The sequence below is a fragment of the Nycticebus coucang genome, chromosome 12 (assembly GCF_027406575.1).
Source record: "Nycticebus coucang isolate mNycCou1 chromosome 12, mNycCou1.pri, whole genome shotgun sequence".
Classification (NCBI taxonomy): Eukaryota; Metazoa; Chordata; class Mammalia; order Primates; family Lorisidae; genus Nycticebus; species Nycticebus coucang.
The window spans coordinates 52,148,619-52,173,362 of NC_069791.1; the positions used below are offsets into that span (position 1 = coordinate 52,148,619).

Genomic DNA, 24,744 nt, shown 5'->3' on the forward strand with positions numbered 1-24,744 from the left:
CAGCCAAGGGCACAGAGGCCCTTCTACATGAAATTATGAAAGAAAATTTTCCAGACATGCCTAGAGAATCTGAAATTCAGATAGCAGACAGCTTCAGAACCCCAGCACGATTCAACCCCAAAAAGCCATCTCCCAGACATATCATAATTAGCTTCACTAAAGTTAACATGAAAGAGAAGATTCTCAAAGCAGCCCGGCGAAAGAAAACTATAACGTACAAAGGTAAGAATATTAGAATAACTGCAGATCTCTCTGCTGAAACTTTTCAAGCAAGAAGAGGCTGGTCATCAACTTTTAATCTCCTAAAGCAAAAAAACTTTCAACCCAGGATCTTGTATCCAGCTAAACTGAGTTTCATCTATGATGGAGAAATTAAATACTTCAATGACATTCATATGTTGAAAAAATTTGCCATAAGTAAACCAGCTCTTCAGGATGTTCTCAGACCTATCCTCCACAATGACCAACCCAATCCTATACCACAAAAGTAAACTCACTCAGAAACTTCGGATCAAACTCCAACTTCCACACTGGCGAAAGGATTAAAAATGTCCACTGGACCTTTGAAAAACTCGATACCCAAAATTCCACCAGACTTATCCTTACTCTCCATCAATGTGAATGGCTTAAACTGTCCTCTAAAGAGGCATAGGTTAGCTGACTGGATACAAAAACTTAAGCCAGATATTTGTTGCATACAAGAGTCACATCTCAACTTAAAAGACAAATACAGACTCAGGGTGAAAGGATGGTCATCCATATTTCAGGCAAATGGTAATCAGAAAAAAGCAGGTGTTGCAATTTTATTTGCAGATACAGTAGGCTTTAAACCATCAAAAGTAAGGAAGGACAAGAATGGTCACTTCATATTTGTTAAGGGTAATACTCAATATGACGAGATCTCAATTATTAATATCTATGCACCCAACCAGAATGCACCTCAATTTATAAGAGAAACTCTAACAGACATGAGTAACTTGATTTCCTCCAGCTCCATAATCGTTGGAGATTTCAACACTCCCTTGGCAGTGTTGGATCGATCCTCCAGAAAGAAGCTGAGCAAAGAAATCTTAGATTTAAACCTAACCATCCAGTATTTAGATTTAGCAGACATCTACAGAACATTTCATCCCAACAAAACTGAATACACATACTTCTCATCAGCCCACGGAACTTACTCCAAAATTGATCACATTTTAGGTCACAAGTCTAACCTCAGTCAATTTAAAGGAATAGAAATTATTCCATGCATCTTCTCGGACCATCATGGAATAAAACTTGAATTGAGTAACAACAGGAATCTGCATACCCATACAAAAACATGGAAGTTAAATAACCTTATGCTGAATGATAGCTGGGTCAGAGATGAGATTAAGAAAGAAATCACCAATTTTTTGGAACAAAATGACAATGAAGACACAAGCTATCAGAACCTCTGGGACACTGCAAAGGCAGTTCTAAGAGGGAAATTTATAGCACTGCAAGCCTTCCTCAAGAGAACGGAAAGAGAGGAAGTTAACAACTTAATTGGACATCTCACGCAACTGGAAAAGGAAGAACATTCCAACCCCAAACCCAGTAGAAGAAAAGAAATAACCAAAATTAGAGCAGAATTAAATGAAATTGAAAACAAAAGAATAATACAACAGATCAATAAATCAAAAAGCTGGTTTTTTGAAAAGGTCAATAAAATAGATAAACCTCTGGCCAACCTAATCAGGAAAAAAAGAGTAAAATCTCTAATATCATCAATCAGAAACAACAAAGACAAAATAACCACAGACTCATCAGAAATCCAAAAAATCCTTAATGAATATTACAAGAAACTTTATTCTCAGAAATATGAAAATCTGAAGGAAATAGACCGATACTTGGAAGCACGCCACCTTCCAAGACTTAACCAGAATCAAGTGGAAATGTTGAACAGACCCATAACAAGTTCAGAAATAGCATCAACTATACAAAACCTCCCTAAAAAGAAAAGCCCGGGACCAGATGGTTTCACATCAGAATTCTACCAAACCTTTAAAGAGGAATTAGTACCTATATTACTCAACCTGTTCCAAAATGTAGAAAAAGAAGGAAGACTACCCAACACGTTCTATGAAGCAAATATCACCCTGATCCCCAAACCAGGAAAAGACCCAACAAGAAAAGAAAATTATAGACCAATATCACTAATGAATATAGATGCAAAAATATTCAACAAGATCCTAACAAACAGAATCCAGCAACACATCAAACAAATTATACATCATGACCAAGTTGGTTTTATACCAGGGTCTCAAGGCTGGTTCAATATACGTAAATCTATAAATGTAATTCAGCACATAAACAAATTAAAAAACAAAGACCATATGATTCTCTCAATTGATGCAGAAAAAGCTTTTGATAATATCCAGCATCCCTTCATGATCAGAACACTCAAGAAAATTGGTCTAGAAGGGACTTTTCTTAAACTGATAGAGGCTATCTACAGCAAACCCACAGCCAATATCATATTGAATGGAGTTAAATTGGAATCATTTCCACTCAGATCAGGAACCAGACAAGGCTGCCCATTGTCTCCATTGCTTTTCAACATTGTAATGGAAGTTTTAGCCACCGCAATTAGGGAAGAAAAGGCGATCAAGGGTATCCATATAGGGTCAGAAGAGATCAAACTCTCGCTCTTCGCAGATGATATGATTGTGTATCTGGAAAACACTAGGGACTCTACTACAAAACTCCTAGAAGTGATCAAGGAATACAGCAGCGTCTCAGGTTACAAAATCAACATTCATAAATCGGTAGCCTTTATATACACCAACAACAGTCAAATTGAAAAAGCAGTTAAGGACTCTATCCCATTCACAGTAGTGCCAAAGAAGATGAAATATTTGGGAATTTACCTAACAAAAGACGTGAAAGATCTCTATAAAGAGAACTATGAAACTCTAAGAAAAGAAATAGCTGAAAATGTTAACAAATGGAAAAACATACCATGCTCATGGCTAGGAAGAATCAACATTATCAAAATGTCCATACTACCCAAAGCAATATATACTTTCAACGCACTCCCTATTAAAGCTCCACTGTCATATTTTAAAGATCTTGAAAAAACATTACTTCGTTTTATATGGAATCAGAAAAAACCTCGAATAGCCAAGACATTACTCAGAAATAAAAACAAAACAGGAGGAATCACACTACCAGACCTCAGACTTTACTACAAATCGATAGTGATCAAAACAGCATGGTATTGGCACAAAAACAGAGAAGTAGATATCTGGAATAGAATAGAGAACCAAGAGATGAATCCAGCTACTTACCGCTATTTGATTTTTGACAAGCCAATTAAAAACATTCAGTGGGGAAAAGATTCCCTATTTAACAAATGGTGCTGGGTGAACTGGCTGGCAACCTGCAGAAGACTGAAATTAGACCCACACCTTTCACCATTAACTAAGATAGACTCTCATTGGATTAAAGATTTAAACTTAAGACATGAAACTATAAAAATACTAGAGGAGAATGCAGGGAAAACCCTTGAAGAAATTGGTCTGGGTGAGTATTTCATGAGGAGAACCCCCCGGGCAATTGAAGCAGCTTCAAAAATACACTACTGGGACTTGATCAAACTAAAAAGCTTCTGCAAAGCTAAGAACACAGTAAGCAGAGCAAGCAGACAGCCCTCAGAATGGGAGAAAATATTTGCAGGGTATAACTCTGACAAAGGTTTAATAACCAGAATCCACAGAGAACTCAAACGCATCAGCAAGAAAAAAACAAGGGATCCCATCGCAGGCTGGGCAAGGGATTTGAAGAGAAACTTCTCTGAAGAAGACAGGCGCACGGCCTTCAGACATATGAAAAAATGCTCATCATCTTTAATCATCAGAGAAATGCAAATCAAAACTACTTTGAGATATCATCTAACTCCAATGAGACTAGCCTATATCACAAAATCTCAAGACCAGAGATGTTGGCGTGGATGCGGAGAAAAGGGAACACTTCTGCACTGCTGGTGGGAATGCAAATTAATACATTCCTTTTGGAGGGATATATGGAGAACACTCAGAGATCTAAAAATAGATCTGCCATTCAATCCTGTAATTCCTCTGCTGGGCATATACCCAGAAGACCAAAAATCACAACATAACAAAGATATTTGTACCAGAATGTTTATTGCAGCCCAATTCATAATTGCTAAGTCATGGAAAAAGCCGAAGTGCCCATCGATCCACGAATGGATTAATAAATTGTGGTATATGTATACCATGGAATACTATGCAGCCTTAAAGAAAGATGGAGACTTTACCTCTTTCATGTTTACATGGATGGAGCTGGAACATATTCTTCTTAGTAAAGTATCCCAAGAATGGAAGAAAAAATATCCAATGTACACAGCCCTACTATGAAACTAATTTGGGACTCTCACATGAAAGCTATAACCCAACTACAACTTAACAATAGGGGGAAGTGGGAAAGGGGGGGTGGGTAGAGGGAGGGGAATCGGTGGGATCACACCTGTGGTGCATATTACAGGGGTATTTGCGAAACTTGGTAAATGTAGAATATAAATGTTTTGGCACAGTAACTGAGATAACGCCGGAAAGGCTATGTTAACCACTGGGATAAAAATGTGTCAAATGGTTTATGAAGTGAGTGTATGATGCCCCATAATCATATCATTGTATACACTTATGATTTAATAAAAAAATTAAAAAAAAAAAAAAAAAAAAAAAAAAAAAAAAGTCAATGACCATCCTCTTCTGGCTTGAAAGGTTTCAGCAGGGAGATCTGCAGTTATTCTAATATTCTTTCCCTTGTATGTTATGATTTTTTTATGTCTGGCTGCTTTCTCCTTCATATTAACTTTACTGAAATTGATTATGATGTTACTGGGGGATGTCTTATTCAGGTTGAATCATGCTGGAGTTCTGAAACTGTTTGCTATCTGAATTTCAGAATCTCTTGGCATGTCTGGAAAGTTCTCTTTCGTAATCTCATGAAGAAGAGACTCTGTGCCTTGTGAAGCTACTTCGTCATTTTCGGGAATCCCTATAAAGTGAATATTGGTTTTCTTTGAATTATCCCAGAACTCTCTGAGAGAATGATGTGTTTTTGCCCTCCATTTCTCTTCCTCTTTGAAAGTTTGGGAGTGTTCAAAAAGTTTGTCTTCAATGTCAGAAATCCTTTCTTCTACTTGCTCCATTCTGTTACTGAGGGATTCTACTGTATTTCTCAGGTCTTTGAGGGGATGCAACTTCTTGTCTCAATGTGTCAAAATCTTTGGTCATTTGGTCTTTGAATTTGTTGAATTCTTGAGACATCTTTTGGATTGCTGCTTGGAATTCTAATTTGATCTTATTTGCTCTCCAGATTCTGAATTCAGTTTCTGACATCTCAGCCATTTGTTTATGCATGGAATCTTGTACTGTGTCTGCCTTGTTGTTCTTTGGGGGAGTTGATCTACTCTGATTATTCATATTACCAGAGTTTTTCCATTGATTCTGCCTCATGATTGCTTTTCATCTTTGCCTCTGGCCATTCTCAGAGTTGGGGAGGTGTCTCTCTGAGATTAGACCCCGTGGGATCACTCTATTATTGCTGGATCTTTGTAGGGAGTGACCCTGTGTAGCTCCTTTGGGACTGCCCCAACCAGAGAGTTTTGGCTGTGGGAGCAGCTCTGGAGTGTGGCACACCCTGATTCAGCAGCAGCGCGGGGGATGATGCACACAGTTCTGTTAGTACCTGGTGCCTGGTGACTTTGGCACAGAGAGCTGAAGGCTCCAGCAGTCTCTGGCCAGGAAGGGGGCTCCATGCATAGGCAGAGAGGGCTCTGGAGGGTGGGCGCGGGGCGCGCGGCTACCAGAGTCCCTGGCCAGATTGGCGGGCCGGTGCGGAGGCAGGGAAGGTATGGGAGGGAGGACGTGGTTTGAGCAGCTCCTGGAGTTCTTGGCCGAGTTGGGTGTGGGCCTGGTAGGCGCCCTCCATGGGCGTGGGGCTGGGGCCTTGGGTTTGTTGGCAGAGTCTCTGGCTAGGGCGGGAATGGGGAGGCCCAGCGGGCACAGGCATGAGGTGCTGGGTTGCATGGCCACCGGCAGAGTCCCCTGGCTGGGGCAGGCATGGGTCACTGGGTCTCATGGGCACCGGTGGAGTCCCCTTGCCTGGGTGGGCATGGGATGCTGGGTTGCGTGGGTGCCGGCAGAGTTCCCTGGCTGGGGTGGGCACGGGTTGCTGGGTTACGCCTGCTGGTGGAGTCCCCTGAGCCAGGTCGGTACAGGTCGTTGGGTCACATGGGCATCAGCAGAGTCCCTTGGCTGGGGCTGGCGCGGGTCGCTGGGTCATGCCTGCTGGCGGAGTCCCTTTTGGGGGGGGATTAGGGGGATGTTGTGGGGACTCAGTGTGGCCCCTGGAGTCTCTTGCTGGGGGAGCACTTTGTCCAGCAGACAGGGAGGGGGCCATCACTCAAGAATCTCCTCCCTCAGTTTCAGCAGGCGTTAGGCTTCTGGTTCATCAGGTAAAGGGGAAGGGTGTACTGGAAGTTCTGAATTGCAGGGAAGACTTTAGTTCAGTTTTTCTGCCTGGTGAGAGAGTGTTCAGAGTCACAGCAGGGTCCCTCTGAGGAAGTAGTCCCCACTTCCCACAGCACTCACCCGTGGGGTGAGACAAGAGGTCCACAGTTCACTGTTTGTCTGTAGAAAACCCACAGGAGCAGATGAAGAGAAAAAAGAAAGGAGACAGAATAACAAAAAGACCACAGCTTTCTTGGGGGAGGGGACGGACACTTTTCCTTTCTGATGAATTTTGTGCCTGAGGGTTGGTTTCTTGGAGTCGCAGCTTGTCTCAGCAGAGGTAACCTACAGTTATCATTTCTGTCTCAGCTGGGCTCCCAGTCTTCAGCTTAATTGGGCTGTTTTTGGATGTTATCTTCCCTTTTGGAGATGAGCCTCTTTCGGAAGCTGCTTGCAGTCGGCCATCTTGCCCCCCCACAAGAGTTTATTTCTTTTTACATACTTAGTATATGCATTAACGAATTTCTTGTGATTTGAATATTTGTAACATTTTGATTTTAACTTTTATATTAGGCTCAACATTAATTTATATACTGCCATGGCAGTATCTCATTATTCTGTATTTGTCTACACAGTTGGCCTTTGAACAGATGGGTTCACTTACACACAGATTTTCTTCCATGTCTGCCACACCTGAGACAGCAAGACCAACCTCTAAATCTACCTAACATGAAGAAGATGAGGATAAAGTTATTTATAATGGTCCTTTTTCACTTATAGAATAGCAAATGTATTTTCTTTTCCTTGTAACTTTCTTCTTCTTCTTTTTTTTTTTAAATTAAATCATAAATGTATAGATCGCGTATACCCTAATGCATTTATGGGTTACAACATGCTGATTTCATATAGAGTTAGGAGCATTTACATCACACTGGTTAATATAAACTTCATCTCGTTTACTTAATTATTGTGTTAAGACATTTATACTCTATACTAATAGATCTGACATGTACCCTTGCATTATACACCTAGGTGTGATCCCACCATTCACCATCCCTCAATCTGACCTCCCCCTTCCCCTCCCATCCCCCTTCCTCCCTCCTTCATCTTGGGCCATAGTTGTGATCTATTCTTCATATGAAAGTGTGAGTGATTGTAAATTGGTTTCATAATAGTACTGAGTACATTGGATATTTTTTCTTCCATTCTTGAGGTACTTTACTAAGTAGGATATGTTCCAGCTCCATCCATGTAAACATAAAAGATGTAAAGTCTCCAACTTTTTTAAGGCTGCGTAATATCCTATGGTACATATACCACAATTTATTAATCCAGTCATGAGTTGATGGGCACTTGGCCTTCTTCCATGCCTTGGCTATTATGAATTGAGCTGCAATGAACAATCTGGTGCAAATATCTTTGTTGCCAAGTGATTTTTGGTCTTTTGGATATACACCTAGTGGAGGAACTACAGGATCAAACAGTAGGTCTTCTTTTACATTCCTGAGTATTCTCCATACTTCTTTCCAAAAGGGACGTATTAGCTTGTACTCCCACCAGCAGTGCAGAAGTGTTCCCTTTTCTCCACATCCACTCCAACATCTGTAGTTTTGGGATTTTGTTATGTGAGCCATCTTATGGGAGTTAGATGATATCTCAAAGTGGTTTTGATTTGCATTTTTTTGATGATTAAAGATGATGAGCATTTTTTTCATGTGTCTGTAGGCCATGAGCCTATCTTCTTCAGAGAAGCTTCTGTTCAAGTCCTTTGCCCACAATGAAATGGGACTACTTGTTCTTTTCTTATGAATAAGTTTGAGTTCTCTGTGGATTCTGGTTATCAAACCTTTGTCAGAAGCATAACCTGCAAATATCCTCTCCCATTCTGAGGGCTGCCTACTTGCTTTACTTACTGTGTTCTTGGCTGTGCAGAAGCTTTTTAGTTTGATCAAATCCCAGTAATGTATTTCAATTGCCTGAGGGGATCCTCCTCCTAAAGTATTCTCCTAGGCCAATTTCTTCAAGTGTTTCTCCTGCACTCTCTCCAAGAATCTTTATAGTTTCATGTCTTAAGTTTAAATCTTTAATCCAGCGAGAGTCAATTTTTGTTAATGGTGAAAGGTGTGGGTCCAGTTTTAGCCTTCTACAAGTTGCCAGGCAATTCTCTCAGCACCATTTGTTAAATAGGGAATCTTTCCCCCAATTTATATTTTTGATGGGCTTATCAAAGATCAAATGACAATAAGTGTCTGGGTTCATCTCTTGGTTCTCAATTCTGTTCCATACATTTACCTCTCTATTTTTGTGCCAATACTGTGCTGTTTTGATCACTATAGATTTATAATATAGTTTGAAGTCTGGTAGTGTGATTCTTCCTGATTTGTTTTTATTTCTGAATAATGTCTTGGCTATTCATGTTTTTTTTCTGGTTCCATATAAAACGAAGTACTAGTTTTTCCAGATGTTTAAAGTATGACAGTGGTGCTTTGATAAGGATTGCATTAAATCTGTAGATTGCTTTGGGTAGTATGACATTTAAACAATATTGATCCCTCCTAGCCACGTTTTTCCATTTGTTAACATCTTCAGCTATTTCTTTTCTCAGAGTTTCATAATTCTCTTTATAGAGATCGTTCACATCCTTTGTTAGGTAAATTCCCCCAAATTTCATCTTCTTTGGCATAACTGTAAGGGAATAGAGTCCTTGACTGTTTTTTTTTGGCTTGACTATTATTGGTATATATAAAAGCTACTGATTTGTGAGTATTGATTTTGTATCCTGAGATGCTACTCTATTCCTTGATCACTTCTAACAGTTTTGTAGTTGAGTCCCTGGGGTTTTCTAGGTATAAAATCATATCATCTGCAAATGTAAAAAACAAAGACCATATGATTCTCTCAATAGATGGAGCAAAAGCTTTTGACAATATCCAGCATCCTTTCATGATCAGAAAACTGAAGAAAATAGCTATAGAAGGGACTTTTCTTAAACTGATAGAGGCCAACTACAACAAACCCATGGCCAATATCATATTAAGTGGAGTAAAATTGAAAACATTTCCACTCAGATTAGGAACCAGACAAGGTTTCCCATTGTCTCCACTGCTTTTTAACATTTCAGTGGAAGTCTTATCCATTGCAATCAGGCAAGAAAGGTGATCAAGGTTTAGAAACTTTTTAATTCTTTGGCTTGCCTGATTGCTCTGGCTAGGACTTCCAGTACAATGTTGAATAAAAGTGGTGACAGTGGGCACCCTTATCTTGTTCTAATATTAGGGGGAATGCTTTCAATTCCTCTTCTTTCATTAAAATGTCGGTTGTAGGTTTGTCTTACATGGCTTTTATAATTTCAAGGCATGTTCCTTCTATGCCTACTTTGTTAAGGGTTATCATGAAAAAGTGTACTTGATTTTATAGAATACTTTTTATGCATTTATTGAGATGATCTTCGTTTTGGTTTATGTGGTGAATCATGTTTATTGATTTGCATATGTTGAAGCATCCTTGCATCCCTCATCCTTGCATCCTTGCATCAGATAAAACCTACTTGATTATGGAAAATTATCTTTCTTCATGTGCTGTTTAATTTGGTTTGCTAGTATTTTGTTGAAGATTTTTACATCTATTTTTGTAAGGGATATTGGTCTGAAGTTTTCCTTTTTCTGTTACAGCTTTTTCTGACTTTGGTGTCAAGATCATGTTGGCTTTGTACAATGAATTAGGGAGATTTCTTTCCTCTTGATGTTATGGAATAATTTCTGTAAGACAGTTTCCATTTTCTTTAAGTCTGGTAGAATTTAGCTGTGAATTGGTCTAGAGACGTCTTTATTGGTATATTTTTAATTACTGCTTCAATCTCACTACTTACTAGTATCACACTCTAACCAACTAAGCTGATCTTTACTATTATTTCTTCAAGATTTCTATTTCTTCCTGACTCAAATTTGAAAGGATGCATGTTTTTAGGAATTTTTCCATTTTCTCTAGGTTTTCTAGTTTGTGTGCATGGAGGTTTTTGTAATTCATCATTGACTCAAGTATCATTCAAAGTTGTTTAAATTCCATGACTTCGTGTAGATTTGAGCGTTTCTTTTTGAATTGATTTCTAGTTTTATTCCACTTTGGTCTGACAAGATATATGGTGTGATGTTGATTTGTTTATTTGTTCTGACTTGTTTTCTGGCATAGCACATGATCAATTTTGAAAAATGTCCCATGTATTGATGAGAAGAATGCATATTCAGTAGTTTTGGAGAAGAATGTTCTATAAACATTTATTAGGTACATTTGTTCTAGAGTCACATTTAAGTCTAATATTTTTAAAATTTATTTTCTGCTTTGGTGATTTCTCCAGTTCTGTCAGTGGGGTGTTGAAGTCCCTGCAAATTATGATGTTACTGTTTATTTCTCTGCTTTAATTCATAGACCTTCCTTTATGAATCTAGGAGCTTTTTTGGTAGGTGTATAAATATTTAGGATTATTTTGTCCTCTTGTTGAATCACTCCATTGACCATTATGTAATGACCTTTTCTTTTTTGTCATTTTTTTTAACCATTGTTGATTTAAAATCTATTTTATCTGATACAAGAATGGCTACACTTGCTCTCTTTTGGTTTCCATTTGCACAGAATATTTTTTCTATCCCTTTCATTTAGTCTATGTGAGTTCTTATGAGTTAGATATGGTTTTCTGGAGGCAGTATTTGGTAGTGTTTTTCATACATTCAACCTATGTCTATTTTTTTTCCTTAATAAGTCTGCTTTTTATTACCTAAAAAGAACTTGGAATTTAGTCAACACCTCCATCACTTCTTCTTCAACTCAGAAACAACAGCTAATAGAGCTTTTTCAATCTTTACTATTCTTGCACAGCTCAGAGAATTTTCTGGAACATGTTTCTCATGTTTTTGAAATTATGCTTGCTTTCTGAGAACAATAGGAGGTGCAGAATCTGTTCTTTTTGTTCTTTTCTAAGCAAGTTTTATATTTTTTCTAGGAGTTCTAGATCCTTTTATTAAAAACAAATATTATTTTACACAAAAATCTGGTTTCTAGGGTTGTGTATGGGAGTTTGTGGGTTAAGTGCTAGTGTTGCAATGAGAATGTGCCCCCTAGTGACAGCGTTAGAAAATAGATGAATTATTGAATTCATAATTTTACCTGCTTCCACCATTTCATTCAAGATCACTGAATATATACATGCACATATAATTAAAGTAATATTGTAGTTTAAGGAATAACTCAGGGAATGGATCACATTCTGGAAACTAGATTTTAAGAAGGATCTCTAATTGGCTGAGTACTTGTCTTAGTTAGCTTGGGCCACTGTAACAAAATATTATAGAGTAGGTAGCATGATCAGCAGACATTTGCATGGAATATTTTTTCTATCCCTTTCATTTAGTCTATGTGAGTTTATTTCTCACATTTATTTCTCACATCCTGGAGTCTTGAAGTCTACAATCAGGGTGCCAGCATGGTCGTGTTCTGGTAAGGGTTCTTTTGCATGGTTGCAGAGTGTCTTCACATGACAGAGAAAGAGAGAGAGAGAACTCTCTGATCTCTTCTGATAAAGCACTAATCCTATCCTAAAAACCTCATGACTTTATCAAAACCTAATTACTGCTTAAAGATTCCACCTCCAAATGACATTTCACTGGGGATTAGGGCCTTCACAAATGGCTCACTCCATAGCAGTATGGTAAGAGAAGTCAAAGAACTGATGGTGTCTTTATCACAGAATCATACTTTTTCTTTTCCTTTGCCTTAACAAGCCTATTTTCTCTCCTAGGAGAATCTTGGGATTCAATCAACAGCTTCATCTCTTCCTCTACTCCAAAACAAAGCTTTTGTGTCTTCATGTACAATGTACATATAATGCGTATACTAAAAGTGTTTGTTCGCTGTTCAAAACTGTCATTTGCCATCTTGTGCTCAACTTCTCATTCAACTTAGAGAACTTTCTAGGGCGGAGCTTATCTCAAGCCAATAATTGCCTTTGAAAACATAATATACAATAAAAGAGAAAGATGGGGGATGTTTGTTAAATTTTTATTGTGCATAATTATTATTTTTTAGGAAATTGCTAAATTTTCTGTCTAAGTGACTCAAAAGCAAATTGAGAAATTGCACATGACACACTGACTTAGTGCTCTAAATATACTTATGGAAGTTTCTATTGAAAAAAATTTTTTTAGAGGTATTGCTTTCTCAATTTCCTTTTTTGTTCCTTGCCACATCTCCCAGAGTGAATCAAGGTAAATCCTCGTCTTTGAAGAGATTTCTTCTTTTGAGTTACCTCACTTATATTTGGAACTTTCTGATCTCAGAATAGGTAAAACTGGTGCTCAGTCTCCAATATTTCTCAATATATTTCTCTATCCACAGAAATATATGCTCGGGGGAAAAAAATAAGAAGTTCCTGTTTTTCCTGACCACTGAACAAGAAGACAATAATCCACAATGGGGCTAGAAGAATCTCAAAGTAAACGTGAGTACTTTCTCTCATTTCAATTTCAAAGAGGCAGTTGGAATAATGATCAAATTTAAAGATATGACTGCAGCTCATAAAGCTTGAGTGTGGTTTTAAAGATTGTAGATGATGATGATGGGGAGGAAGAGGTGGAAGGAAATGATGATGAATTTGGCCAAGAGGAAGGACATAGATTCAAATAAGTTGGGTAACAGAATCTTCTTTATAAAATGTAGATTGAACCAAGAGAGGAGATTAAGAATATAAAAGAGAAATAAGATAAAAAGATTAATAAATAAGATTAATAAATCTTAATAAATAAGATTATTTATTTATTTATTTATTTATAGACAGAGTCTCACTTTGTCATCCCTGGAAGAGTGCCCTGATGTCATAGCTCACAACAACCTCTAACTCTTGGGCTCAAGAGATTATCTTGCCTCACCCTCTGGGAGGGTAGGTGGGACTGCAGGTGCCCACCACAATGCTTGGCCATTTTTAGAGATGGGGTCTTGCTCTAGCTCAGGCTGGTCTCAAACTCTGAGCTCAGGAGATCTGCCCATCTCGGCCACCCAAAGTGCTGGGATTACAGGTGTGAGCCTCTGCTCCTGGCCGGGGAGATTACTTTAAAGGGAGGAGGAAAAGGAAGATGTAGAAAACATACTAACTTTGGCTCTGCGCCTGTAGCTCAGTGAGTAGGGCGCCAGCCATATACACTGAGGCTGGCAGGTTCGAACCTGGCCTGGGCCTGCTAAACAGCAATGACAACTGCAACCAAAAAATAGCCAGGTGTTGTGGCAGGTGCAGGTAGACCCAGGAGGCTGAGGCAAGAGAATTGCTTAAGCCCAAGAGATGGAGGTACTATCTCTACAGCACTCTACTGAGGGCAACACAGTAACACTCTGTCTCAGAAAAGAAAAGAAAAGAAAAGAAAAGAAAGGAAGCTAATTTAGTCTCATGATATATTAGAGGTTCTGACTGAATTTGAACTAAATGATACTAATGGTTTTGTATTGCAAAAACATTGATATTTTTGAGAAACATATAGCATAAATGAAGAAATACGTAAAGTTAAAATTAAAGTTTTGTTTCATCTATTCATCCTACCATGGCAAACTTCAATAGGATCGCACAGTACAAAGTTCTGAAAAGCACCTTTTTATGCAATAATATGCGTCGGAGATTTTTTATCCTAGTACATACCACTATACATGATTATTTAATTGCTATATAGAATTTCTTTATATGAATTCACCATAATTTAGAATTTCTACTATTGATAATACACATGTAAATATTAGGTTCCAATGTTTTTATTTAATTTCTGAAGTACTGCAATGTATGGCCTTTAACACAAGTAAGTTGTTATTCCCATAGGATACATGACTGTAACTGAAATTTTTGTGGTTGTTATGCATTTAAAAATTGATCAGTGGGCTCGGTGCCTGTAGCTCAGTGGTTAGGGCACCAGCCACATACACTGGGGCTGGTGGGTTCGAACCCAGCCAAGGCCTGCTAAACAATGACAACAAAAAAATAGCCAGGTGTTGTGGTGGGCGCCTGTAATTCCAGCTACTTGAGAGGCTAAGGCAAGAGAATTGCTTAAGCCCAAGAGTTTGAGGTTGCTGCGAGCTGTGACACCACCACAATCTACTGAAGGTGACATAATGAGATACTGTCTCAAAAAAATAAATAAATAAAAGTAAAAAAAAAATTATCAGTGCTACTAAATTCCTTATAAAAGCCATTTCTAATTTATAGTCTCAGCAACAACATTTGTTTTCTCACCGAGAGTGCTTATTATCCCTCAGCCTGTCAACACTGTACATTTTAAATTTACTTCTGATATGGAAAAACAATACCATAATCTTTTAGTTTACAGCTCCCTGATTAAACATAGTTTTGTTTAATGGCCGTTTATAATTTCAAGGAATTAATTTTTATCAGATTTCCTGCTCAAAGTTTTGCTCAGTTGTCAAGTTGATTTTTGAAATTCTGTGTTCTAGACTCTTTTTCCATGTGTTCCTTGTCTTTTAACATTGTTTATGTTACATGTTTGATTTTTATGTACCCAAGTTATTAATTTGTTATGGCTTTGAGTTTTTGTCTTACTTATGACAGCCTTCCTTATTTCAAAATTACAAAAAAATTGTTTATATTTTTCTTATTTATTAATTTGTTTTTCCGTAAGCTTTAAAATTGCTTTATTTAGAGGAAATATTTTAGCTCTCTTCTAGATTTAAAATATTTTGGATGCTTCCATATTTAGCTTGCTTCTTGGTAGAATTGGTGTACCTAGCCTGTGGCTGAGAGAAGTTCACCTCTTTATTTTTCTTTTTGTCCTAATAGAAGGAGGTGAGCCTTCCCAGCTGATCCCTTGGACTGTTGCTATTGTTTGCATTTCACTTCTTGGGGCCTGTTTTATCGCTAGTTGTCTGGGTAAGTTGTTAGCCAAAGTGCCACTCTTCTTGAATTATTTTCCCAAACAACTTTCATAAAGTTGCTCTAAGCCTTAGCTATCTTGATTTTCCCAACATAGTCAAACTATAAAGTCTTGGATTTAAAATTGTACACTTTACCTCCTAGTTTTTTGAGAGTGTTGCCTTATGTCATGAGATAAAAGATGGAATTTAGATCATTTTCTGTATATATAAAATTTGATTAGTATATTAATTTGTTTTATGCCGCTATAAAGAAATGCCTGAGGTTGTGTAATTTATAAAGAAAAGATATTTATTTGGCTCAGGATTCCCATTGTATAATCATGGCATCAGTGTCTACTTATGGTGAAGGTTTTAGGGATCTTTTAGTCAGGAAGGAAGGAGAAGGGGGAACAGGTGTGTCACATGGAGAGAACAGGAGCAAGAGAGGCAGAAGGAAGTGCCAGCCTCCTTTAAACAACCTAGTAAAGTAAGAACTTACTCATTATCACAGGGAGGGCACCAAGCCATTCCTGAGGGATCTTTCTCCTTGGCCCAAACACTTCACACCAGGCTGCACCTCCAACACAGGGGATCATATTTCAACATGAAATTTGGATCTTAGCGATGAGTATAGTACATTGTCCCCTATTTTGGACTGGTATTACAAAGGGCTGTGTCTTATGAGCCAAGAGTAAGCGGCAAAAAAGGTAACTCTCACTGGGCGGTGCCTGTGGCTCAAAGGAGTAGGGCGCCGGCCCCATATACCGGAGGTGATGGGTTTAAACTCAGCCCGTCCAAAAAAAAAAAAAAAAAGGTAACTCTAAGACAGATTGGCTTTGAAAAGAACAAGGTTGGAACACTTATTATTATTTCTTTTGTCTTTTTGAAACTCTTTTTTTTGAGGTTTAACATATAAAAAGCTGCACACATTTAATGTCTATATCTCAAGTTCAGGAATAAGTATATACCCCTGAAGCCATCACCACCATCAAAATGGTAGGAATGCATTCTTTCTGATTTCAAAATCTAAAATAAAGTTATTATAATTTAAGTACTGTGGTATAGGTGTAAGACAAATAGACAGGAGTAAAATTATAAGAATATCACCTTACCCTTGTTAGAATGGTTTTCACTAACAAGTCCAAAAAAGATAGATGCTGGCAGGGATACAGAGAGGAAGGAACTCTTACATATTCTTGGTTGGACTGCAAATTAGTACAAATTCTTTGGAAAACAGTACGGCAATACCTCAAATAACTAAAACCAGACCTACCATTTGATTTAGCGATCCCATTACTGGGTATATATCCAAAGAAAAGAAGGCTTTCTATCTAAAATACACCTGCACTTGAATGTTTATTGCAGCACGAATCATAATTTCAAAGATGTGAAATCAACCCAAGTGCCCACAGATTCATGAGGATGTTAATAAAATGTGGTGTGTATATATAGTCCATGGAGTACTACTCAGCCATAAAAGAGAATAACTTAATGCTTTTTGCAATCATTTGGATGGAACTGGAGATCATTCTCCTAAGGGAAGTATCTCAGGAATGGAAAAACATACACTGTATGTACTCACTATTAAATTGGAACTAACAAGTTAGCACACGTGTGCAGAGGGAAGTAAAACTCAGTGGAAGTCAAGCAGAGAAAGAGGGGAGGGGCAAAAACTTACCAAAGGATACAGTGAACCTTGGGTGATACAGACACCTATAGTCATTACTCAATGTTACAAAGCTACCCATGTAACCAAAAACATTTGTATTCCCTAACATTTTGAAATTAAAAAAAAAGAAAAAGTACTAAATAAGCACAACAGAAAAGAGTAAATGGAATGTGTAACAAATGCACACAAAAAGGGCAACCTCATTAGTTATCAGGGAAATCAAATGCAAATTACAATGAGATGCCATTGCAAACATTACAGAATAGCAAATGCTGGAACTTTGTGGGGCCAACATGGGAGGATCAAGAGTTCAAGACCAGACTGAGAAAAGTGAGATCCTGTCTCTTCTGAAAATAGAAAAATTAGTCAGGCATCATGGCAGGTGCCTGTAGTCCCAGCTATTCGGGAGGCTGAGGCAGGAGGATCACTTGAACCTAGGAGTTTGAGGTTACTATGAGGTAGGCTGACACCACAGCACTGTAGCCTGGGGCAATAGAGTGAGACTCTAAGAAAAAAAGGTATGGTGCTACCAAATATTGATAATGCTGTGGAGCAACTGCCCCTATAATGAATTGCTACTGGTGGGAAATTTGGAAAAGTTCACTGGTATCATAGTTTTCAATATGGATAGCCTATTACCAGCAATTCCACTCCTAGATCTGTACCCTACAGAAATGCCTGCGATGTGTACTAGGTTGCATGGTCAAAAATGCTCAGGGTAGCATAGTTCACAATAGCCGGATACTGGAAACAATGCATATATACACCAGAAGTAGATTAGGTAAATATGTTTTATTGCATGAAGGCAATAGATCACTTTCTAGCAATGAAAATGGATGAATTACAGTTATATGCAACCACCTGGATAAATTCTAGAAACAATGCTGAGCAGAAGATAGAATCAGAAGAATACATACCAAATGATTGCATTTATAGAAAGTTCACAAGCAGGCAATCTGATCTCCATGGCTTTGGGATATGTTATTAAGTGGTAAAATTGTGAGGAGTATTACTTTAAAAGCCACAAAATTTTTATATTCAAGGGAGAAAAAAAAGGTTGCATTTGGGGTGTTGATAGTATTCTGTTTCTTGAGCTAGGTAGTTGTTACCTGGAGAGTTCACTTGACAACAACTTGCTGAACTATGCATTTATGTTATTCACTTTTTTGCATTTGGTTATATTTTAAAGTAAAAATATTTTTTAAAAAGTATACAGCTTATAAATCTTTGAAGAACTATCACAGTGCTCACAAAATTCCCCACTCTAACACAAATTTTGATAGAAATACATGCTTAAAAGCATGTGCACACAAAAGTTTATAAAATTACTCCTATGAAGCACAAAATTAACAATATGATAATAAAAATACAATATTAATTTTCAACAGTTTCAACCAAGTCACTTGGAGCTAGAACAAAAGAACTATGTAGGAAGAAAAGAGAATGTGAGGACCTTAACTATTAGTAAGAGAAAGATTCGAGAGATCTGCCCCCATTTTCCTAATTAAGTGCTTATACAAGAAAATGAGCTAACTATTTTTTCTCCTTGACAGTAACTCATCACAACTTTCTACGCTGTAAGGGAGGCACCAGAATGCACAAGTTACTAGAGTACCATACAAAGCTAACATGCATCAGAGAGACTTCAGAACTGGAAGGTACAGATGACAGAGAGACTGAGGAAATGTCTCTCTAATTTGCATTTCTATTCAAATTCATAATATGATGTTTTTTCATTTTTCATATGCTGATTTAAAGGATATCAGTAGTAACCTAAGAAAGATTAAAATGACATGAGAATCTGAGTCAGGAATGAACATCAGTACATTAAAATAGAATTATTTTTTAGGACTATAATCGGTTGACTAACTGAAAAATATAACTAAATTAATGGGATATTTTTGACATCCCCAAATAACATCAATTTAATTCTATTTTCCATTGATTCAGACCTGTTATGTTATAAGGACAATTTTCTTTTACAGTGCATAACTTTACTGAGGTGTCTTTATTTCTTTTCTTATTCTGGAATTTATAAAGTTCATTTGGGAGCATGGGAAATGCTTGAATTTTAGCAGATTCTTTGCCCCATTCAGATAAAATATCCCGAGTAAAGCTTTGTTATGGAAACACATTAAATATGAAAGTAAATAGATGTATGGGAATGGAATAATAATGTCTTTTAAGAGAATGCTTTATAATTTTTTGGTAATTCTTATGTTACTTCCAATACTTACATTTAGAACATATTTAGAAATGTGATTTTTCAGTATTTTTGTGAGGGGGAAGGGAAACAATGATTTTGGTATTCCTGGCATTGTTCCCACAAGTGCTCATTAGATATTAGCTAGTGGATTAGCTGTGCAGTCTGTTACTGATGAAATACTCTTTTGTTACTAATTTCCATTTTAATTTTCACCCAAGGGAGCGTCTGGAAATGCTGTCCTGTTGGCTGGAGAGCCTTCCAGTCTCATTGTTATCTTCCTCTTAATGTTAACAATACGTGGGCTGAGAGTGAAAGAAACTGTTCAGGCATGGGGGCTCATCTGGTGACCATCAGCACGGAAGCTGAGCAGGTGTGTCTGGAGGATCACATCAGTTTCTCTGCTGGTTTGAATCTCTGTAGAGAAAGAGAAATCTCTCTTGTTTTGTTATACCTCTGCCCCTTATGCTTCACCTGCTCCTTTTGGCTGGAAAGCCTTTTCTTCCGCTCCCATTTTTCTTCCCATGGCCAACTGCTTTTGGTCTGCCCAGATTTGATTCCTGTTTTATCTCACCCAGAAAGTGAGCCTGACCACCTTCCCCTCTCCACCCTTCCTATTCTAAGTTAGAGGGACTTCTCTGGTACTTTGTGCACAGTGAGATCATGGCATTTCCTCCAGTGTACTATAATTGTTCACTTCCCCATTGCTTCCAGTGACTTCTGCTGGGTGGAGGGCTGGGGCCATGCTTTGCTCATCTTTGCACCTCCAGTGTCCTTCCTGTGCAGTCAGGCACATTGATTGGGTCTTGATAAATGAATGGTTAATCAGGACTAAAATATCTTCTCAGGTTAAAGTATAGGAAAAAGAGTTCAAATGTTTGGTTCTAATTCTAAGAGCCAAAACAAGAAATCTTAAGGTAAATTCAATTCTTCGAAAGCTAAATTTTATTTCCTCATGTAATGTATGATGATTCAAAATCAACTCATTTTTAAATTTCAAATATTATGAGGGTACAAATGTTTTTGTAATTCTTGAGTCAGGGCTGTAAGTGTGCCCATCACCCAGGTCGTGTTCATTGTACCCATTAAGTAGGCTTTTGCCCAGGTCTTTTTTCCTTCCTTCCCCCTGCTTGATTTCCACTGAGATTTACTTCTCTCTGTGTACATGTGAGCTCATCTCAATTGGGATCATTTTACTCACTGAAATGTACTCGTGTACTCATTTTAATAGTGAGTATGTGTGATGTTTGTTTTATGAGTAAAATGGAATTTAATGTAATTCGTATACAATTTAGAAAGGCAATTTTAAAAACAAAAGCTCCTAAAAAATACAATCTTATTAAGCATTATACGGAGAGGGCTGCAAGTATTATCTATTTAATCTTCATAGTAATTCTGTGAAGTAGTGGAATTGTCCTTTCTGAAGTTGAGAAAAATTGAGGGTTGCTGAGATTAAAGTGCTTAACAACATTACTGGGAGGATTTGAAAGTAGGATGCCAAAGCTTTTGTGCTTAACTGCTGATCTATTTGACTTCTTTCCTTTATCTCCAACAAAACAGCCATCATTTGATAAGTGAAAATATATTTAAAAAAATTTACATCTTTTTACGCAGAACTTTATTATTCAGTTTTTGGATAGACGGTTTTCATATTTCCTGGGACTTACACATGAGGACACTGAAGGTCAATGGCGCTGGGTGGACCAGACACCATTTAACCCGCGCATGGTGTGAGTATATCAGGCGGAATCAAGAGGCTTTATAAAGGGCAAAGGTGGGGAGAAGGTAGCAAGAATTCATTTTGGGTAGAGCATAGTTATGTGAAAATGTTGCTTAGAATAGAGCACTATCTGTGTTAGTAACTTCTATATGCTCTATCCCAGTTACAGAACGATCCTATGACTTGAGTGAAATTTTCAGTGTATTTACATAATGTCAATGAAAGAACAGAGAACATGAGAGTGATGTAAAAAAATTTTCTTAGACTAACATAGGGATAAAAATTGTTTTTGAAATGGGGTTATAAGTTTGCCATTTTTATCTTTGACTCTAGTATTGTTTAGTATTAATATAATGCAAAGATACATGTGTAATATAACATTTTTTAGCAGACCACAGTAAGAAAATAAAAAAACAAGTGAAATTATTTTAATAATGTGTTAATAATTAATATATATTTAATCCAATATATTCAAATCTTATCATTTCAACATGTCATCAATATAAAATTATTACTGAGATCTTTTACATGTTTTCTTATGACAAATCTTCAAAATGCAGTGTATACTTAACACTTAAAGCATATCTCAATACAGAGAATACATTTCAAGGGCTCAGTAGTCACATGTGGCTAGTGATTAATGTATTAGACAATGTAGCTCTAAAATGCAGTCTCAGGATATTTTCTCTGAATTTTCCTCTGATACCTACCTATAGCTATATTATTTATATCTATCTATTTCCTTTCAGGTTCTGGCATAGGGATGAACCCAACAACTATAAGGAAGAAAACTGTGCTGTTCTTGTTTATGCAGAAGATAAATGGTCCTGGAATGATATTTCTTGTGACTATGAGAGAAGTAGAATTTGTAAGACAGCTGCAATAGCATTCAACTAGAAACTTATGAAGTGGGTCTTTTTTTTTTTTTTTTTGTGGTAGAGTCTCACTCTATCATTCAGCCTAGCCCTGAGCCCTGGTGTCAGCCTAGCTCACAGCAACTTCAAACTCTTGGGCTCAAGCAATCTTCCTGCCTCAGCCTCCCCAGTAGCTGGGACTACAGGCACATGCCACAGTGTCCAGATAATTTTTCTATTTTTAGTAAAGATCAGGGTTTGCTCCTGGTCAGTCTAGTCTCAAACTCCTGAGCTCAAACAATCCTCCTGCCTCAGCCTCCCAGAGTGCTAGGGTTATAGGTGTGAGCTGCTGCACCAAGCTGAAATGGTTCTTATAATGGAAATGGAAAAGAAGAACCAATTAGAATAGTGCAGAATGTATATGCATCATCGGAATAGAGAAAGCTATTTCATGCTGGGTTATACACCATTTTTAATCATGATGGTCTTATTATTTTTGTCCAATTCACTCAAAATAACGTGTGTGTGTGTTTGCTGTGTGCATGTGTTAAGACAATATGGTTTTGGATGGTGTTTTGGTGAAAGGAATCATATTTTCTGTGGAAACCAGTTTTTATTAGCTTTTGTTTTCTTGATGATATTTCAAAATGTTTACTTTTCAATTAGATGTATTGATTACTTTCTAACAGAATGGATTGAATAATACAGTCTCTTTGTCATGTTCCCCCTGCTCAGATTCTTAGCTTTTAAAATTCAAAGGTGGGATGTTCTAACTGGTAGTGGTATATCATTTTTTTAACCCAAATATCACAAACACATTAAATATTTTAGACATTTTTATTGCTTGATGCTTTATTTCAGACTTTTTAATAGTATCAGTCATCATATTGTCATTCCATGAGCACATTTTTTAGGTCAATAGTATAAGCAGTTCTGAATTATGGCATTGCACATGTACAAAAATATAAATGTATATCTTTTTAAAAATGTACTTCTGACTCCACTCTTCCCAAAGCAGACAGTCTTAAGCTGACTTAATTTGGTTTTGAGTGGAAAAGTCCTTTACAGGCCACATTAACCAAACTCCTTCAATCCTTCAGCCAAGGAAATGAAATTCTTGGAAAGCCATAGGACTGGCCCTCATGTTGCTAGTTCATGACGGACCAGAACTGTGGCCCAGATCTGTGCTTCATTAGAGAGGAAATATATTCCTTTGGTATTATAGGACCGTTCCTGGGGATGACTTGGCCTCTTGGCTAATGAACAGTGTAGATGATTATACTGTAGTCTCATGCAAGGGACTGTACAGCCAAAACATTAAAAAAAAAAAAAAGAGGAGAGTTCAACAATGTTTCTGGATAAATTATCATTATACAAAAATCAACAATATAATAACCCGTAAAATATAGAAAATATATTCTATGATAAAATATTATACTTACAATAGCAATAAAATGATAAGCTATTCAAGAATAAACTTGGCCAAATGTGCACATTTTCTGGAGAACATTTAAATTTGGTTGCAAGACATGTAAGCTGACCTACTCAGACTCTGCCTCCTCACTCTGTGCTGAGAGAGCTGCGTGGACACACCTACCTCACCCTGCCCCTAGCCCTACTACTCACCAGTAGTAGGTTTCCTGCTTGGGTTCTGATATCCTAGTTGGGCCACTAAATGTGTGGACATCCTACTGATCTGAGCCTAGGCTTTGAGACTTTAGGCCAGTCCACCCCTTGGCCAGGATAACCACCTGACCCCGTTGGGGGCTGAATCCTTATGCTGTCTTCCTCCCTCCAAGTCCCTCCCTCCCCTTACAGCTGTCTCAGGCCAGCTCAGGTTCTAAGTCCCTGAGGGGTAAACACAGGCCCCCTCAACTCCCCACCCCACATACATGCACACACATGTAATAGCCAAAAGCCCAAGAAGTGATTGGAATGATGTTCAGCTAAGGTTTGTGGTAATTATTTTTCAACTTGGGATTTAAAAAACTTTTTTTATATAATTGTGCTCTGTAGGAATTTTTGATAATAAATACGTATCATTTTTACAAAATACAGTAGAGTGATTTTTCTTTAAAAAAATTGCCTCCCCCCAGTAGTAGTATTTAAATCTTAACAATAGTTTATTTTGGAAATATGCTCTTGGGCGTATATGTATGATTAATCACCTTTTTTTTTTGTAAATCTCTGGGTTTTCTGGTGCCTAAAGTGATTAAGTATTTGTGTAACCCTGCTTATAAAATATCATATTTTAAAACAATTTCAAGTGGATGATCTACTTCTCAAAAAACAATTTTTCAAATAGATAATTTGGGTTCTAATGATCTTTAACCATTAAAACCCTAGGAATTATTTCTTCTCTTGACAAACTATGAAGACAAAGTTAAATTTTATAACTTAAATTATAACCAAATATAGGGAAATAATGTGGAATAATATTTCCACATGTCTTACAGTATAGAAATGAAATTTAATCAAATTATAACCTCCAGCAAAGAAACACCAATGAACAGCAACAAAAAAACTTCATCCCGGCTCCGCGCCCATAGCACAGCGATTAGGGTGCCAGCCACATACACAGAGCCAGGCAGATTCAAACCTGGCTTAGGCCTGCGAAACAATGACAACTGCAACAAAAAAAAAGCTGGGCGCTGTGGTGGGCACATGTAGTCCCAGCTACTTGGGAGGCTGAGGCAAGAGAATCACTTAAGCCCAAGAGTTTGAGGTTGCTGCGAGCTGTGATGCTACGGCTCTCTACTGAGGGTGACATAGTCTCAAAACAAAACAAAACAAACAAAAACAAAAAACAAAAAATCTTCATCTGTCTTTCAATGTTTCTCATTGATATTTATGATTTAAGAAAAGGGAATTAGAAAGTCGAAGTTACCCTGGAAGCGAGAACA

General features: G+C 37.5%; 1 protein-coding gene across 1 annotated transcript; it reads left to right on the forward strand.

The window, feature by feature from the left end:
* Window positions 1-12,962: 12,962 nt before the first annotated feature.
* On the forward strand, window positions 12,963-22,922 carry CLEC4D (C-type lectin domain family 4 member D). The gene is made up of 6 exons (XM_053556777.1): window positions 12,963-12,990; window positions 15,322-15,411; window positions 18,618-18,722; window positions 19,489-19,640; window positions 20,882-20,997; window positions 21,737-22,922. The coding sequence occupies exons 1-6, from the start codon at window positions 12,963-12,965 to the stop codon at window positions 21,882-21,884; spliced, it is 639 nt and encodes a 212-aa protein (XP_053412752.1). The 3' UTR covers window positions 21,885-22,922.
* The last annotated feature ends 1,822 nt before the right edge of the window (window positions 22,923-24,744 follow it).

Bases quoted from the DNA above. Each gene is read 5' to 3' on its own strand.
- CLEC4D (XM_053556777.1), top strand. From the start codon at position 12,963: ATGGGGCTAGAAGAATCTCAAAGTAAAC. The intron at 12,991-15,321 runs GTGAGTACTTTC...TTGTCCTAATAG, and splicing joins AGAAGAATCTCAAAGTAAAC to AAGGAGGTGAGCCTTCCCAG. The intron at 15,412-18,617 runs GTAAGTTGTTAG...TCTCCTTGACAG, and splicing joins TTTTATCGCTAGTTGTCTGG to TAACTCATCACAACTTTCTA.